Source organism: Falco punctatus, assembly GCF_963210335.1.
Source record: "Falco punctatus genome assembly, chromosome: 1".
NCBI classification, from domain to species: domain Eukaryota; kingdom Metazoa; phylum Chordata; class Aves; order Falconiformes; family Falconidae; genus Falco; species Falco punctatus.
The window spans coordinates 11,830,830-11,847,061 of record NC_137580.1 but is presented as its reverse complement, the minus strand read 5'-3'; the positions used below and the strand labels follow the sequence as shown (position 1 = coordinate 11,847,061).

The following is a 16,232-nucleotide window of genomic DNA, read 5'->3' as shown; positions in this document are numbered from 1 at the left end:
AAGCATGGTTCAGTTATCTGCCACGGTGGGGAATTTAACAAGGTTAGGATTTTCTGGTTTCCCATCGCTGGCCTAAGGTGGAGTAAAATGTGCTTATAATGTCGATTCACTAATACACTCTCCCTGCTTGAAATGTCCCCAAAAAACAATTTTTCTTCTTTCCATAGACTTAATCCGTAACAATGCTATAGAAAATCCATTCATTTGTGCCTCCTGAGCTATTAAAAAATTGATTGGCCTTCTAAGCCTGACATGTCTTTCAAAAGTAAGCCTTGAAAATGGAAAATGGAGATATTCAAAAGAAAGCTTCAAATGGTAAACTGAAGTTCAGCTGCTTTGCTGCCATTGAAGAAGACGGGTGGAAGCTTTCTCATTTGCTTGCTACAAGCTGAATTAGGCTTATCTGAAGGAGATGAGTGCTGCTGAACCACAGTGCATACACACCTTTGAAGTCTTAGGGAGTGGTTTTATTTTTTTTTTTTTTTTTTTCACAGAGGAGGGTGCACATTGTCACTGGTCCTGGGGGAAAAAAAAATACACACAAAAAGGAAGACTCACGTTTGCTTTAGAAAGGGGACTTTGACTCTCAGGTCACTTCTTAAAAATTTAAGCTCTGATCCTAGTGAAGTAAGGAAAAGGCAGGCCTGTTTTAGCCCTGCAGCTTCTGTGGCTGTCTAGCTTAGGTACCTGGGAAGGCGGTTATCAGGGAGGCAACCATGGCTGTAATCACGCATCAGGCATGCAGTTGTGTTGCCTGGATTCTTCAAAAACCTGAAGCCATGAATACCTTGGGGTACGCATCCCAAAATTGTCGTAATTGAGAATTATAAATCATTGGCCTTTTAATCTTGCCAGCCTCGTTTTAGGCCTTAAGGGAAATTAGGCTGCTAGTCTCTGTTGATGGTATTCTCTGCTGAACAGTGTCCCGCTTCACAAATCGAATCCATAACGTGATCGGCAATTCCTGTTTAGGGCAGCGCTTGAGCTGTGTGAACTGTCACCCTCAAGGAGAGGGGACTTGGCAGGTCGGGACAGAGGGTGCAGCCAGAGCGAGTTGGGGAACATATAATCTCTGAAACACAACAAACGTTAGGCAGCAAGCACATCTCCCCAGGATGGATAACCTTCTAGCTCACTGCTAGCCTTCACATGAAACAATAGTTTATTCGCTCAGAAAGCACAGCAATCTGAAACCTTACTGTGATGCAGAAGGCTCCTACAGGTTGTCTCTTATGCAAAGGAATGTTAGTTAAGATTTACAGGACTCTAATTTTTTTCCTTACCTTCCTCCCTTTTTGGTGTAGGTTCTCCCCAGGATATAGCAGCCGTGAGAAACCAAGCAGCACTCCAGAGCATAAGGACATCCCGAATGATGGCCCAGAATGCGAGCATGATGGCAATGGGTCCCTCCCAGACCCCGAGCACGCTGCCCACGACCGCAGGCCAGTCAGACATGGGCATGGCTCCTTACAGCAACGCCTCTTCCAGCCAGCCGGGAATGTACAGTATGAGCACAGGGATGAGCCAAATGTTGCAGCACCCAAACCAAAGTGGCATGAACATGGCACATAACACAGGCCAGGGAACGAGGCAGACTGCCTCTGGACAAGCGGTGGGAATGGTTGGCAATTTTGGTCAGAACATGCTGGTAAACTCTGCTCTTCCCCAGCATCAGCAGCAGATGAAAGGACCCGTGGGCCAGGTCTTACCCAGGCCACAAGCACCACGACTTCAAAACCTGATGGGGACCGTCCCTCAAGGAACACAAAACTGGCAGCAGCGAGGCTTACAGGGTGTCCCCGGAAGGACTAGCGGTGAAATGGGGCCCTTCAACAACGGCACAACGTACCCGATGCAGGCTGGGCAGCCGCGGCTGTCCAAGCAACATTTCCCACAGACAGTTGTGGACACGGGTGGGACAGTAAGAGCCCTGAACCCAGCGATGGGGAGACAGTTGCTGCAGCCACTACCTGGGCAGCAAGGAGCCAGCCAGGCCAGGCCGATGGTAATGCCTGCAATAAGCCAAGGGGTCCCTGCTATGTCTGGCTTTAGTCAGCCTCCAACGCAGCAAATGCCAGGTGGTAACTTTGCTCAGAGCAGCCAAGGCCAGGCCTACGAGAGGAATCCCACTCAGGACATATCCTACAACTACAGTAATGAAGGAGCAGGGGGGTCGTTCTCCAGTTTAGCAGAGGGCGCAGACCTTGTGGACTCCATCATTAAGAGCGGACCAGGGGATGAGTGGATACAAGAACTTGATGAGTTGTTTGGAAACCCCCAGTGAATGGGCTTGTATAGTCTGGAGCTTTGGTTGTTGCGTTTGGAAAAAGAAGAGAGAGAGCTGGATGTTCTCCCCATCCTTGGATTGTTGTTTTTTTTGTTCGAATTGGTTTAGTTTGGGGTTATTTTGTTTTCTTTTGTTTTTAATCGTGCAAACTAAGCTGATCTGTAGCCAACTTTGGAAGATTCAGGGGACGATGAAAACATCGGCATCCCAAGACTTCCACCAAGCAATCTCCGTTGTGTGGCAGCACCCGCTATGGGGGTGGGGGGGATAGGGAGGGCAGAATGGGGAAACTGGAAAAGCCAGCTGATGCCTCTGGTTGGGAACTTTTGTTCCTTCCCCGCTGAAGTGAGGCTTCATTGCACAGTTGTGTGGCGCAGTCCCAGTATCTCCCACCTCGTGTAACTGCAATCGCTGCAACTCTCAGGGGAGCAGATGAAAACAGCCAGGAGTGAGCCTAAAGATGCCTGCGGGCGATCACACGGGCCCTGGTCAGAAATGGGCTTAGCCCCAGGGGTAAGCGGGTCTCGCTGAGCCACGGCCAAACCCACAGGGCCAGCTCTGGGCTGTCACGAGGGATGTGCAGCACACACAGGACAAACCTAAACAGTCACGGGCAGGTCACCGTTTTCACCGCGGAGTGATAAAAATCCAATAGAAGTGTAGGAGAACATAAATTTGGCAGTGTGGTGAGGACAGTTTGATTAGGAGACTGCTGCTAGAGATGGCTTAGGTGGCAGGGTTAACTTAATGAGCTATTTAGTCCCCTTGAGACTTGCAGTAGCACTTCCCTGTCGGAGCACTTTGGTGTGGGTCTGCTGCCTGGGGGTGCAGAACAGCAGCTTCAAACAGTGTTGAAGGGTGAAGAGGTACCAAAAGACATCAGCACAGGTCTTGAGTGGGGGTCTCTCTCTCTCCTTCCTCCCCAGCATGTTTTGAGTTCGCTTACTTCCCCTCCTATCCTTCAGTGGCAAGCAAGGTGAGCGACAACTGCCACAAAGGGGCAGGCAGGCCAGGAGAAAACAGGCATGAGGAAATGTGCAGGCAGGGTTTGGCATGCAGAATGAGTTTCTCCTCTCCTCTTGAGAAGTGCAAGTTTGGCAAGTGATACTGCCCTGGCATGCCTGGGCTCTCGACGTGATGTTATACGCAACCTGATCTTCGGTTTTAAACAGACGTCTGTTCTAATCTCTCTGGTTTGCCGGGGTAAAATTCACTGCAGTATTTGAAGAACAGGAACCAGTGAAGGACTACTCGAAAGATCATTCATGGATGGGTAAAATAATTGATGTAGTTATTACAAACACAGGGTCTGCCCAAATAAGCTTTTAGGTAATAGCGATGCATCACTATCTCCACTGTGTGGACCGGTGCTGAGCAGCACTGTAATGAAGTTGTGATGCATCTTGCACAATACTGAGATGCCAGTCGTTCTGAATGTCTGAAGCAGCAGTCCCCAAGCTGCATTCTGAGGCCGAGGTAAGCTGTCCTCCAAAACCTATCACCTTTTTAGTGTTTTCAGTTGAGAGCTGCTTATCAGGTTATATAGTGGTGCATAAAAAATGTTAACATGATCCACAATCCAAAAAGTTTGGGAACTTTTGGCCTAACGCTGGCCTTTGTGAGCCATAAGACGTGCTCTGCAGCGAAAGTGTCTCTGGTGAACAACTACCAGTACCAACTACCAATTACCTCCTTTTGCGCCGCTCTCCTTGGGCCCGACGATGCAAAGTGCTGAGCACTGAAATCCACGGGAGCTGAGGGGCTTGGCATTTTGCATTTTCAAGTCCTGCCTTTCCCTGTGGAGCACAGGTATGCATCGCATTAAGGAGTGGGAGCAAAATGGGCCTGGAACCATCTCGGCGCACCTTTACGGTTCCCTTTTGTGCAGTAATACCTGGACAGGGGAAGTATCTGTTTTATATGCTGTAATGTGAGCAGGACTAGCTGCATTTTTAATATGGACTAGCTGGTCAAGGTGAGCTATCAATCCAGTTTGCCCTGACTGCTAAATTTTTAAAAAATGCTTTAGTACATCTCTTTTAGCTAACCCCTTTTTAAAATACAGCACAAGGACCTCTCCCAGTTCCTACTGAAGACGATAGGGGTTTGCCTGTCTGCTGCTTCAGCCGGAGCCCGGTTGGGCCCTAATTCAGTGAAAGAGAGCACCAGCCAAAGTTTGCAGTCCATCTTGCGGGTAAGCGGCTCTTGGTAGGGCTAGCTGGGACAGAAGGGACAGGCAAACAGTGGGAGAAGTGGTACCCTGAAGGTAGGAGGGCATCGTGCGTGCGTGTGTGTCTGCGTGAGCGCGTGGGTGAGGGAGCGACGAGCTGCTGTGGCACGTACCTGTCCTGCCCTGTATGACAGAGGTGCCAGGAGGAGGAGGCAGCAAGCCCGCTCCATGGGGATGGCGCTGGAGACGGCACAGCAGCGTTCCTTTCTCGGGAGCGAGTGGCTGAGGGTCGCCTGCCAACACAGAGCTGGGAAATGAGGGTTTAGATACACACGACCACCATGCAGCAGCCACGTGCAAATCCGTGTGCGTCAGGGAGGTACAGGCTTTGGGGAATAAATGGTGTTGAAGACTGAGTCTCTTTTGTCTTTATTAAGCTTCCTCCAAATACTCTGTACTGGGACCAAGTACTAGAGAGGTAGATTTTATTAGATTTGGGGTTGGTTTATTTGGGTTTTTTTTTTTTTCCTTTCTTACTATGGTGCTGATGTATATGTAATGTTAAAAAAAAAAAGTTATTTGTAAATATGTTTTTACAATTCTACAGATATCACTGGGTCTACTATCTGTAAAATATATACATATAAAAATATATATATATACTGTTTGTTTAAAATAGAGTATTTTTATTTCATTCCTTAACTCATCCTTACTGCAGTGGTATTGCACTTCAGATGACGTCTAATTACTAATTTGTACTGTATCCCTGACAGCAACTTGCTCCGTTCTATTCAGATTTTTCTAGTTTTCTGTTTTTATTTTGTACATTAAGCATTGCTTATTTCCTTTTAAGACCTGTACAGAGCTCTGAAAATGTAGAAAAAGACCTGATGTTAACATACCACTTTTAAAGAAAAAAAAAAACAAAAAACAAAACAAAACACAAAACAAAAGCAAAAAAGAACCAAATAAAAGATGGTTATCTGAGTCATATACCAGGCTGGTTTATAGGATCGTTTCTCGCCCCACTCCTGCGCCTCGGTGGGTGATCTTCCCGGGGGAGGAGGTGAACCGGGGCGTTACGGGGGGTATGGTCCATACCAGGCTGCCCCTCTTGCCCCACACTTGTTCAGCAGCCGGTAAGGTCCCTGCACCCCAGTTCGCCCCAGCAGGCACAGCGGAGCAGCTCCCCTGTGACAGCAGGGCCACAAGGTCACCGTGGTGGGCTGCTGCGGGGGGCAGTGCTTCCTCAGGTGGCTGCCTTGCCTGGGGGCCGCCGTGCCCCTACCCCGGAGCAAGGTGAGCTGCCAAAACTGCCTGTGCTCCGAGGTGAGGTCTGTGCCCAGGCATTTGGTTCGTAACTGGGGCGGTTAGAGGTGGCAGCTCCAAACTTACATATTTATTCTCTGTAGGGAGCAAAAGCAAGGAGTAAGGAAGTGCTTTCAGGGGAGGAACACGATGGAGAGCCCAGGGTGTAGGAGTCTGGTGGCTGGGGAAAGTGAGGCGGGGTGGAGGGAGGGAGATGCAGGGCTGGGTGTAGAAACTGGAAAGAAGACATGGGGAAACTGGGGAAGTGTGAAGATGCACACTTAGAGTAGTTCCTTGTAACCTACTAGTACTACAGTGTGAGAAGAACCGTGGTGTCAGAAGCCTTTTGGAAAGTGTGTGTAGACTTGTTGAATTTATATGACCTGTTTAGGACGAACATGCGATGTAGCCTTCAAGGCTCGACACCGATTTCTCCGTGTTCCCAGCCTACCAGAGGCGTGGGGGATCAGGCACCGGACCTCTGCACAGCTTGCCGTTGGGGGTGCCAGCGTGGCTTGGCTCCACTCACAACCTTCAAGATGAGGCGCCCCTTCTCTCCTTAACGCCAGTCCTTTACTGTTTGGATGTGAAGAACAGGGTGCGAAGAAGGAGGCGGGCTCAGATCAGAGCAGCTCACCAGAGCTGCCCCTCAGCATGTGCTGGCACAGGGCTTGCCGGGAAGATGCTCTTGGGAAGAGGCCCCCAGGTACCGACTGGCTCTGAAGCTGCAGCAGGGACCGTCGTTGTTTCCGATCGGGACCAACATGAAGATTTGCATCGACTCACAGCGCGTGCTGAATGTGCAGCCTGATGCTGACTCCTCGAGCAGCAGGTAGGCAATGGTGTGGTTCTCACTAGGACTAAACTACGGACCCTGGCAGCATCCATCTGCTATAGGTGTGGTGTGGCCTTGGTTCTAGACGAGTCAGTCTTTAGCACTTTTCACCGTTCTGTCCTGGCTTAGTGGGGAAAAAGCAGTGACTCAGAAGACAGGTGGCATCCTCACCTCTAGGCCTGCTTCTGCCCTCTCGTTAGCTGGTGCAGATGCTGAAACGTTAGGTTTGTGTTTCTGCCCTAGCATTCTGGCTCTGTGCTGCTGGGTGACGCTTTGCAGCCTCACACCTACATTTTTTTGGCATGTGAAATTGTTCCTGAGCGACAGCAGCCTGTTCCTTTCTGTGCAATGCGATGCAGTAGTAGATGGACTATGGGAAGCTGTCTATAAACACACCAGACCACCACAACAGGCCAGCTTGGAACGGAATAACGTCGGAGGCAAAGGCCTGTTTGAGCACAGTCAGCGACCTTTGGGCCTCCTCTAGTGTATTTCAAGCCTGTTACGTACTTTGGACCTTTGTCTTGGTTTTGATTCTGGTGGCAGCACATCCTGCTGCCCCTGACCGTCTGAAGGCGTCATGGGTGGGTGGATTTTCTGTCTTTCAGCCCGCAGAAGGAAAGTTAGTGGAAGAATTCCTGGTGATTTCTGTGGTTGTTAAATCTGGCCCTGTTGTACCTTCTCTCTGGAGACAAGTGCCGGAGAGTTGCCCTTTCCGCAGCTGTGTCAGCTCCAGCCTGCTCACCACCACAATCCATCCTTTCCCCCTCAGCAGCCGTTGCTGCACCCAAGTCTTGTACCTTTGTACTTGTGTCATTTTATTGTTTCAAATGCCATTTCAGCGTCTGCCACCTGCAGGCACTAAGCTGTGTCTTTTAATCACAAACTTAACTTCCACACGTGTCCACTTTTTTTGTATGAAAGGTTGTTATGAAGCTGATCCAACACTTGATTATTTTGGGGTCAGGTTATCAACCTCAGTACACTTTTAGAAATACCTTAAGCATGTTCATTATATAGGCCTGACCGAGCACCACTATTAACATGCAGTATTTTTGGGCCAGATTATGTCTTCTGAGGCATGACAAGGAAAATTTCTGCCTGCTGGCTCTAGCATGAGTATATTCAGTATTGCCTAAATAATTTGGATTATCAGGAGCTACCAAAATAGGCATGGCCTTGCTCCTCTGTTCTTCTACATAGCTTAAACTGACCATCAGCATACTTTATGCTCTCAGTGGTAAGCCATGACTTTTCCCCTCTTTTAGCAGAAAACTGTTTTCATAGTCAGTTTGTTTTCCATTGTCATGATTCCCAGAGCTGAGGCCATGCTGGGACATTTGTCTAGTCTTTTCCACACCCCAACCATCTGTGCCTTGAAGGGAGAGACAACGCAGTAGACCCAATTCTTAGAAGTGCAAGCATCTGTGTCTCTTTTTTTTTTCTTTTTTTTTTTTCTTTTTTTGTCTGGGCTGGCTCTCCCTCTCACAAGTGCCACATTGTGGGTACAGCCGTACAGCCTGTGCTCAAGAGGCTTTGTGTGAGGACTGGGATCTGCCTACTGGAGGGCCCCACTTCCACGAGAAGAGTGTTTGAGCACACGTTGAGCTGTAAATGTGTGTATATAACCAAAAGGTCTTCAGAAAAGTGTAGGGTTGAGTGCAGCTTTAAATGTTTTCCTGAAGAAAGCAGTGTTTCCATATATGCTTAAACGGCCTCCTGCAGTGGGATTGGATATACTTGGAAAATCGGGACCTCACAGCAGCATATTGCATCAGTGTGTCTTTACATTTGCGCAGAATGAATGGCACTGCTGGGGGAAATGAAGAGGAGTGAAGGAAGACTACAGAGGCGTTGGCAAAGCTGAAGGACATCGGGTAAGATGGGCTGATGCTTGCAGTGTGCTTTGCCAATTGATTGGACACCAAGCAAAAATTAATTCCAACCCCAATACAAGAATAAATGCAGTTTATTATATTACAATATAATAAAGGAAAATAGCATGTGATATGATAAAAGGAAACAGTAGTACTTATTATGCACAATATGATAAAAGAGCAATAGGATCAAGGTGTCGAAGCGTTACTGCAAAGCGTTACAGAGACTAAGAAAAGGACACATCACCAGTTACCAATTTAACATCACCAGGCCCATCCTTTGGCTGGGAAGCCCCGTTGCAGCCGGCGGAGCCAGGAGTCTCTCAGTAACTGGGAAAATTCCTACACAGTGCATCCACCCGTAGGTGGGGCTTCTGGCCCAGTCCCACAGCTTGCCTGCCTTTATACTTGGTGAAAAAGAAAAATAGTTTACACACCTAGTGTATGTAAACTTTTAATTTTATGCTAAGTGCAGGCGTGCACTATCTCATGATTCGTAAGGTTCACACATTCCAGGGACACTGGCCAGATGCCCGAGCATGGTGGAGTTACTGTCAGGACATAGCTGCATGCAGTATTTATTGCCTGGATGGTCCTGCTTGTATCTGGCTTGTTCAGGGGGCTCCAGACAGACACCACCTGCTCATTAAAGTTGTCCTTGAGCTCCCTGAGCTCACTGTCCAAGTTAAATGATTCCTAATTAAAGACAAAAGACTTTTTCATAAGCAGTAATCAATTTAATAAATTTTCACCACACGGTGCCAGCTGCAACTACATTACTTAGTGAATTAATGGTTTTAGTTTTATGTTGTTTGTTTAGGGTTTACAGTACTGTACAGGAGAACAGAACATTTAATTGCAAATGCAGATGTGACATGACATTCTGTCTTACCGACTGTTTTTCAAGAGTGTAGGGAAAGGAGAAAGCGTAAACAGCTCAGGAAAAACATGCATTTTACATTGCAATGGGCTGTTAGTAAAGAGCTCTGATGCTTTATTCACATGCAGCTTATCATCTTTTTGGTGTTCAGGGAAAGCATCCATCTTATGTATTTGTTTTTTAAAAAAACAACCACCACAAACAGTCTTCAAAACAATTTACGCAGTTTCTTCATAATGCTGAAGTCTAGGTATTCATCCAGAAAGCTGTTAATAATCCCAGCTGCACCCAGGGTTATCAAGCAAGTTAGAATTATCAAATTCAAATAGAAACCTGTTAACCTAGAAGTGGAAAGCAGAAAAATACTGTTACAAGCTGTACATGGTGTGTTTACAGTGAAACTGCTGGTCCACGCCAGTTAAGAAGAGGTGTGTAGAATCAGAAAGGATCGTTGCTGCGATGCTACCTTGGGCTGTTTTGGTAGTAAACCATTCCTGCATGTGACTTTTGCTAGGGAGGAGAGATACTCCAAATATCCAGTCTATGGGAAAACTCTCCCCCAGTGTTTTCAGATATTCATGTGGAAGTTAGGAACTTGCTCCAGGATGAAGCTACCTCATCCCACGATATGAAGACCTGCAGGTAAAGCTGCAGACAAGCTTGAGCACCTCACTGCCACTCTAGGTGTAGGAGCGTGGGAGAGAAGCCTTAGTTAGGGACGGGGGGAGAGGTGTGCGTGTGTCTTACATCCGCATCTGCTGTTCAGGTACTCCCCACTGAGCTGGGAGGTCTGCTAGGTCTGCTACGGGTTATGGCTTTGGCTTGGAGATGGATTTTTGGACTGGAGCGTCGACCCTAAAACCCCAGCCATTAGGGTACTTGCTGAGGATGGGAGAGGATCAGGTGATTTCATTTGTACACAATTGAAAGCTCCCACAAGAGAGGCTGGGAGAGCGCTGCCGCTCTGACACACGGAGCGTGCTGTGCAGGCACGGGTGAGCGGGGCGCTTCCCCTCCCCGCACGCTCCTGGGGCTGCTCTCAGGTGCAGGCTCTGGTCCGACAGGCGTATTCTGGGAGTTGCTGCTGGGCTGGACTCTGCCCGCAAAGCAAGCGATGGAAGGTCTCTTTGGAGAATCCCACCGTGTTAGCACTGGAGATAGATCCGAGGAGCTTGTCGGCCTTTGATTTATAGCTAGCCATCCCCGTCCCCGTGGGGGTTGAAAGGTTGGGTGCTCAGGCACCCCGGGAGTATGGGGAGCCTGAGAATCTCTCTGGAGCCTAGAGATGTAAGCAGCCTTTCTGGGTGTGCCACACCTAGACACAGGTTTGAAAATGGCGAAGGACAAGATTTTCCCAGTTTCGGGAAAGCATGAAGAAAGTCTTTAGCTTAGCCCTTTAAGTACCTGTTAGAGCCAGCTGGAGGGAAAAGTAAAGGATACAGCTCACTTGCAAAGGCCTCTCCAGCACAGAAACCAAGTAGAAGGTGCATGTTCCTGTCGCGTTCTTAAGAATCCCTGCCGTGGCAAACCCGAACTGCAATTCATGTAGGCAAGCGCACGAGTGCGTGTGGTAACCAGCTCTTTGCGCACAGGGACCGGGTTTGTCTCTGTAACTAGCGGGGCTGTAGTCAGTGATTACAGCTGGGAATCAGCGCGGCCCTTGCCAGCAGGGCTGCTGGAGGCTCGCGCTGTGTTTCGGGGCCGGGGTCCGCATGCTTGGCTTGTGCTGAGCTGTTGCCAGCTGAAGCGCCTGCCGGAGGTTAGCACGCAGCAGGCACTCCAGCAGAGCCCTCCTGCAGGGCTGCCAGGCTGGCTCTCGGCACCCTCTGGTTGATGCAAGGAAATCAGTCTCGCCAGAGCGTAAAGCTCTAGCAGCGAGGCCAGCCCCTGTCGTTAGACTTCCCAGAGAGGCTGAACCTATTCGGTCTGAGAGTACTGAAGTAAAGCATGGGAAAGATTTCTTGAACAAAGGTCTTTTTAGTTTGCTGATTAAGGAAAAGCCTTTTATGCTGTGCTTGTCTATTTATTTACACGGTTTTGCCCCCCAAACTTCCTTAGTAGTTGCTAGTCTTCTGGCTGGTGTTCGTTGCATCATTTGAATTACTGCATCTCTGCCTGGGAGATATAAAATTATCTCCATATATTTGCTCTGGGAAACACAGCCTCTCCCTGCTCTTGATCAACAGCTCTTCCAAAGAGGATGAAGGATTGGTGGAGACTGCAGTGAAGGAGAATGGTAACGCCGATATACAAGCTATGGAAAATAGCCCTGTAGTACAGTCTTGCTGCTGTCTTTTGTTTTGTTTCTTCCTCTAGAAACGTACATCGCAGGTCTTTTGATCTTACGACAAGCACGTATCATGCTATTTTCTTTTTATGACTGGCAATCTGTGCTGGAAGAGGAGCCTTAGGTCAGGACCCAGAAGACAGCACAGTGGCTTCAGTGAAACAAGGAATAAACCGTGTGTTTGAGTGCCTATAGCGGAGCGGTGTTTTGCCAGCCTGCATGTTTGTTGAAGCAAAATTCATGTTACAAGCTGTGCACTTAACATTCATTAACGTGTGCTTATCTGAAGCTGTGTTCTTTTATCTGTTTGGTGAAAGTTCATCAGCCTACAAGGCCAGATTTGCTCCGTTCCTTTAGTGCATTTTGTACAGCTAGAGTAAAGGTCTGAATGTGACATACTGAGGGCAAATGAAAACAGCAGCTGGGCAGGCACACTGCAAGCCTTGCCTGAGCGGTCTCCCCATCCTACAGCAGTCCTGAGCTGCAACATTGTGCTGCTGTCTTCAGGCCTCTCCGAATCAGGTTGCAAATATGCTCAGTACAAAGCAGGCACCCACAAGGTGGGCAGCAAACTTTTTCTTTCTTTCTTGTAGCACGTGCCCGTCTTAACCTAGGCTCCTACCCTAACAGCCAGCCCTCTGCCCTGACCTCTTGCTGACACTTTACACACGTTGCATTCAGTTATAGTCACTTTTCACCACCAGCCCCTGGCTCTCAGCCCAGCTTCAGACCACAGCCTGGGGCTTCGAATGTGCATCCAGTCGGTAACTCCTTACCTTCCTTTCACAGACTGTACGTAACCGTGGAAGTACTTGTAGCGAGCAAACACGTACAACACACCCAGAAAGGAAGCTAATTCTAGGAAAGAAAAGATTAATAGAGAGGGTAAAAAAACCCAAAAAAACAAAAAAACAAAAAACCAGAAAACTAAAATATTAGGATTGTAGACAGTTAACCACTTTAGTTTATGTTTCCTGGTTGTATAGCTCTGGGCATTTTCATAGCTATCCATACCCTGGGAAGTTATATTGAGAAAGAATGATTCCAAAGAGATAAATGGATTCTTAGACATTCACTATACGAGGCTCTTGATGTGGGTTTACAGATAGGGGTGGGCATAGGACTGTGCAAAAAAATACAAAAGCCTTCCCTGAAAAGGAGATCTCAAGAACTGATGGGAACCTGTGGCCCCACCCCCGCTTGGTGGCTATCCCAGAGGCAGGATAGTGGGCTGGAGCACTGTGGCTTGACCCAGTGCTGTCATTTTGCATTTTTATGGCCATTCATGCTAAAAAGGAGTGTTTGTTTTGGAACGAGAATCTTATTTATGTTGTTAATAACCTGCTTTGCATTTATATGGCAGCTTTTATCCAAGGACATGAGAGAAAGCTGTAGTGAAGTTAGCTTTCTGACCTCCCTGTGGGAAGAGTATAAAGTCACCTCCATTTGATAGATGGAGCAGGGTGCGTAGGTCAGTCGTATTACCCAGGACTAAGCAGTGCTAGTTAATTTTGTGTTCTTTCAAACCATGCGGGTGAGTGTTACAGAGGACAGCTTTTACTGTGTTCTGGATTAACTCGTGTAAACATACCTATGGGAGATACTCTGCTGAAAAAAATGACTTGAAGGGGAGGTTAACATAATCTGTCTTTTCTTACATGTGAGAGCAGTTGTCTGTGTTGTGGGTTGGCAGCTGTGATCTTCCTTGATTCAATCGTCTGTCTATGAGCACGTGTAATATTTCATATCTAGTTTGGTACATGATGCTACTTAGGATTTACATCGGATTTGCAGTGGAGACGGGACTCTGACTATAAGAGATCCCCAAAACAAAACGACTGTTTCGGGGCAAACATAGAAAATGGAGAAGTGAGCTAGTCGGTCGGGAAGAGGAGGGAGTGGGCATGAGCTAGTTACCCTTTCACCAGCCCACAGACTTTGTGCTTCTAAAACATCAGCTGGGGAAGGGTTAATAAAGCAAAATGCAAAAGTTGGGCCCTGTCACTAGTTCTAGCTCTACAAGAGCCCACTCCATCACTGTTCGGGGTAACATGGACCAGCCTTGGAAAGTCCAGCAGTGTGAGAGGTATGAAAGCTCCAGGGTGTCTGAGTTCAGAACATTTGGCTAGAAAATGCCCCCCTGCCAGGTGTATGCCCCTCAGAAAATGTAATGGGTGTTCAGGAGTCCCTGCTGCTCCCCTGAAGTACAATATCTATGGCTGGACATGCCACTGTTAAGGCTGCGCTTCAGTGCTCAGTGCTGTGTCCCGGAACAAACAAATGAGTCATAGCCCCGTGGTGGTGTCACTCATCTGGGATGTAAAAAACCAAAGGTTTGCTGGTTGGAGCTCCATCTCCATCAGCCAGGGGTCCAGCCACAGGGATGAGTGCTCTGACCTGAGTCTTTTCAGGCTGCCTTGTCCCCAGGGACAACAGCTATGCTTGATGTTTTGTGAGAATTGTCCCATAACGTGGGAATAATTGTTAGTGGGAAGCATCTGGGAGCTGCTTTTCTGAATGATTCACCCTGAAAATCCACGAGATGTATGATAAACGTGCCATGCAACTGGCTCCTTGGTGTGCAGAGAGAAGTGGAAGCCGGTGGGGCTAGGTGAAATGCCACAGCTAAGTGGGGATTTCAGTGTCACTAAGCATTCTTCTAGGAAGGCCACGCTAAGGTAATGCAATTAAAAGAAGGGAAAAAGATGTCTGCAGTCATTTACCTCCTGATAAAACTAAAGGGGTTTAAAAAGTTACCTAAAAATTCAGTCCACGATAAAACCAAAAAGTGTTTACCTTGATTAAAAAACCATCCTGCAGTCCAGAGGACAGTCAGGAATATTGGGTAAAACTCCACGCAGTTTTGTCTGCAGAATAAATTTGAAAGAACGTTAGTCTGGAAAGGAAAAGAACTATGGGCAGGATTTTCAAGGAGAATCGGCTTTGGTCTCGTTTTGTTGTCACTAAAGTGAATGCTATTGAGTCCAGTGAGAGCACGGGCAAGCCAGCATTAGGCACTCTTAAAAATTCTCTTCTTTGTAATCTCAAATACAAACTATTTAAAATATTTTCCTGGTATTTAAATTTAGAGAAGGATCTGCATTCTAACTACATGGAAAATAATCCCAAGCCACATGCCTGTGCAGCAGAGGCAGGCAGGAATTCTAGCACACGGATGTGCTGTTAATCACTTGCCCCCGTGCTCGGTGTGGGTCAGCGTTCCCCAGGCTGCAAGGGGAAGCGCCGAGCTGTGCACAGGCAGCCTGGATTGCTCTGCCCAGGCCAACTGCCTTGACGAGCACCGTCAGGCACACACAGCACACGATAGCTCTTCTTATGGCGAGGACCGTAACACTTTGATTTGTGGACATCTTTGGTTTTCCCACCAAGATTCTGTTGGGATATCTTTTCTTGGTTGTCCTGAATGGATTTCTTTTTAACAAATTAGGCAACCTTCTATAGCTCATATATTCTGTTATCTAATATGTTTTCTGATGTATTCTACGTCTCGTTATTGTTATCCGCTACAACTACAGTTACAGCAGATGGGATTGTTTGAAATAAACAGTCTTGCATAGGGTCCTTAGCTAACCACAGACTGAAGACCGTTAGGAAAATGCAATCTTCTTAGACAGGCCATTCCACCATGGCCCACTGGGAAGACAGAGGTTTTCTGTGCTCTTGCTTTCCACGTGTTTGATGTTAACTACAGTCCAAGAACCGACAGCACAGCTTGCTAGATCCAGAACATCCGAATTCTCTAAATTACAATCAATTAGCTCTCAACCCCTACTTAGGTTTGGGTAATCTGATTGCCTAGTTCGATCAGAGTTTGAGTAGTGACTGTTTAAACTGAGCTGAACTTACCCCGTTATTATTTAAGTAACAGCCAAAGCATTTGAAAAGTGATCTGTTCATCATGTTTCTTTTTTTTTTCTTTTTTTTTTCTTTTTTTTGAGCAATGGATGCAAAGAGAAGGTAATGTTTCTAAGGTAATGTTTTCGCTTCTCTTCTGGACTGAATTGTTATTCAATGCCACCATCTTAATGATCTCCAGACTTACTGTGCACGAAATGTTCTGTCAAACTCTGGAGCCCCAGTGACAGCTGGGGGCATGACCTTGTGCTTCATTCTTGATTTCCCCACCAGCCAAGCAAAATGACCTGCAAGCAAAAATAAGGGCTCACAAATTACACAGTCCCTCGCTTCAGTTGCATCCCTAACACATCAGTAATATTTTTAATAGAGATCGTTGTTCTTCAGCTCTTTCCATTTTGTTTGACATAAAGAGACCAATATTAGATAACCTAGCTTTTCCTTACAGATGTTTAGATCTTATCTTCACGAGTGACACTCATGAGGAAGGGGGAAATTGCTGTTTCCGAAATATACGCATTCTCTTTTTGCATTTGCTACACTGGCTATGGTTTAAGTATCCTTCTGCCTCACCTGAATCCCAGAACAACACAGCTCAGGAGCAGCCCAGCCACACCGCAGCGGCAGCGCGCTGCCTGAGCAGTATCTCAGCAACCAAATTGCACTGGTGGAGGTCGCTTCCCTTCCATACGTTTGAATAGCATATGGTCGT

General features: G+C 47.3%; 2 protein-coding genes across 8 annotated transcripts in view; one reads left to right on the top strand and one right to left on the bottom strand.

Moving 5' to 3' along the window:
• The window catches only part of MAML3 (mastermind like transcriptional coactivator 3), a 326,795-nt gene extending 318,342 nt beyond the window's left edge, over window positions 1–8,453 (top strand). For all 7 annotated transcript variants that reach the window (XM_080402717.1, XM_080402718.1, XM_080402719.1 and 4 more), the window contains one exon: window positions 1,305–8,453. In XM_080402717.1, the coding sequence (XP_080258843.1) occupies window positions 1,305–2,284 (980 nt within the window). In that variant the 3' untranslated portion in view covers window positions 2,285–8,453. The remainder of the gene's footprint in view (window positions 1–1,304) is intronic.
• Window positions 8,454–8,551: 98 nt separating this feature from the next.
• Window positions 8,552–16,232, bottom strand: part of MGST2 (microsomal glutathione S-transferase 2) — a 29,343-nt gene continuing 21,662 nt past the window's right edge. The window contains exons 2-5 of the mRNA XM_080403303.1: window positions 15,708–15,807; window positions 14,441–14,511; window positions 12,421–12,502; window positions 8,552–9,698 (exon numbers count right to left, since the gene is read on the bottom strand). Of these exons, the coding sequence (XP_080259429.1) occupies window positions 9,566–9,698; window positions 12,421–12,502; window positions 14,441–14,511; window positions 15,708–15,807 (386 nt within the window). The 3' untranslated portion in view covers window positions 8,552–9,565. The remainder of the gene's footprint in view (window positions 9,699–12,420; window positions 12,503–14,440; window positions 14,512–15,707; window positions 15,808–16,232) is intronic.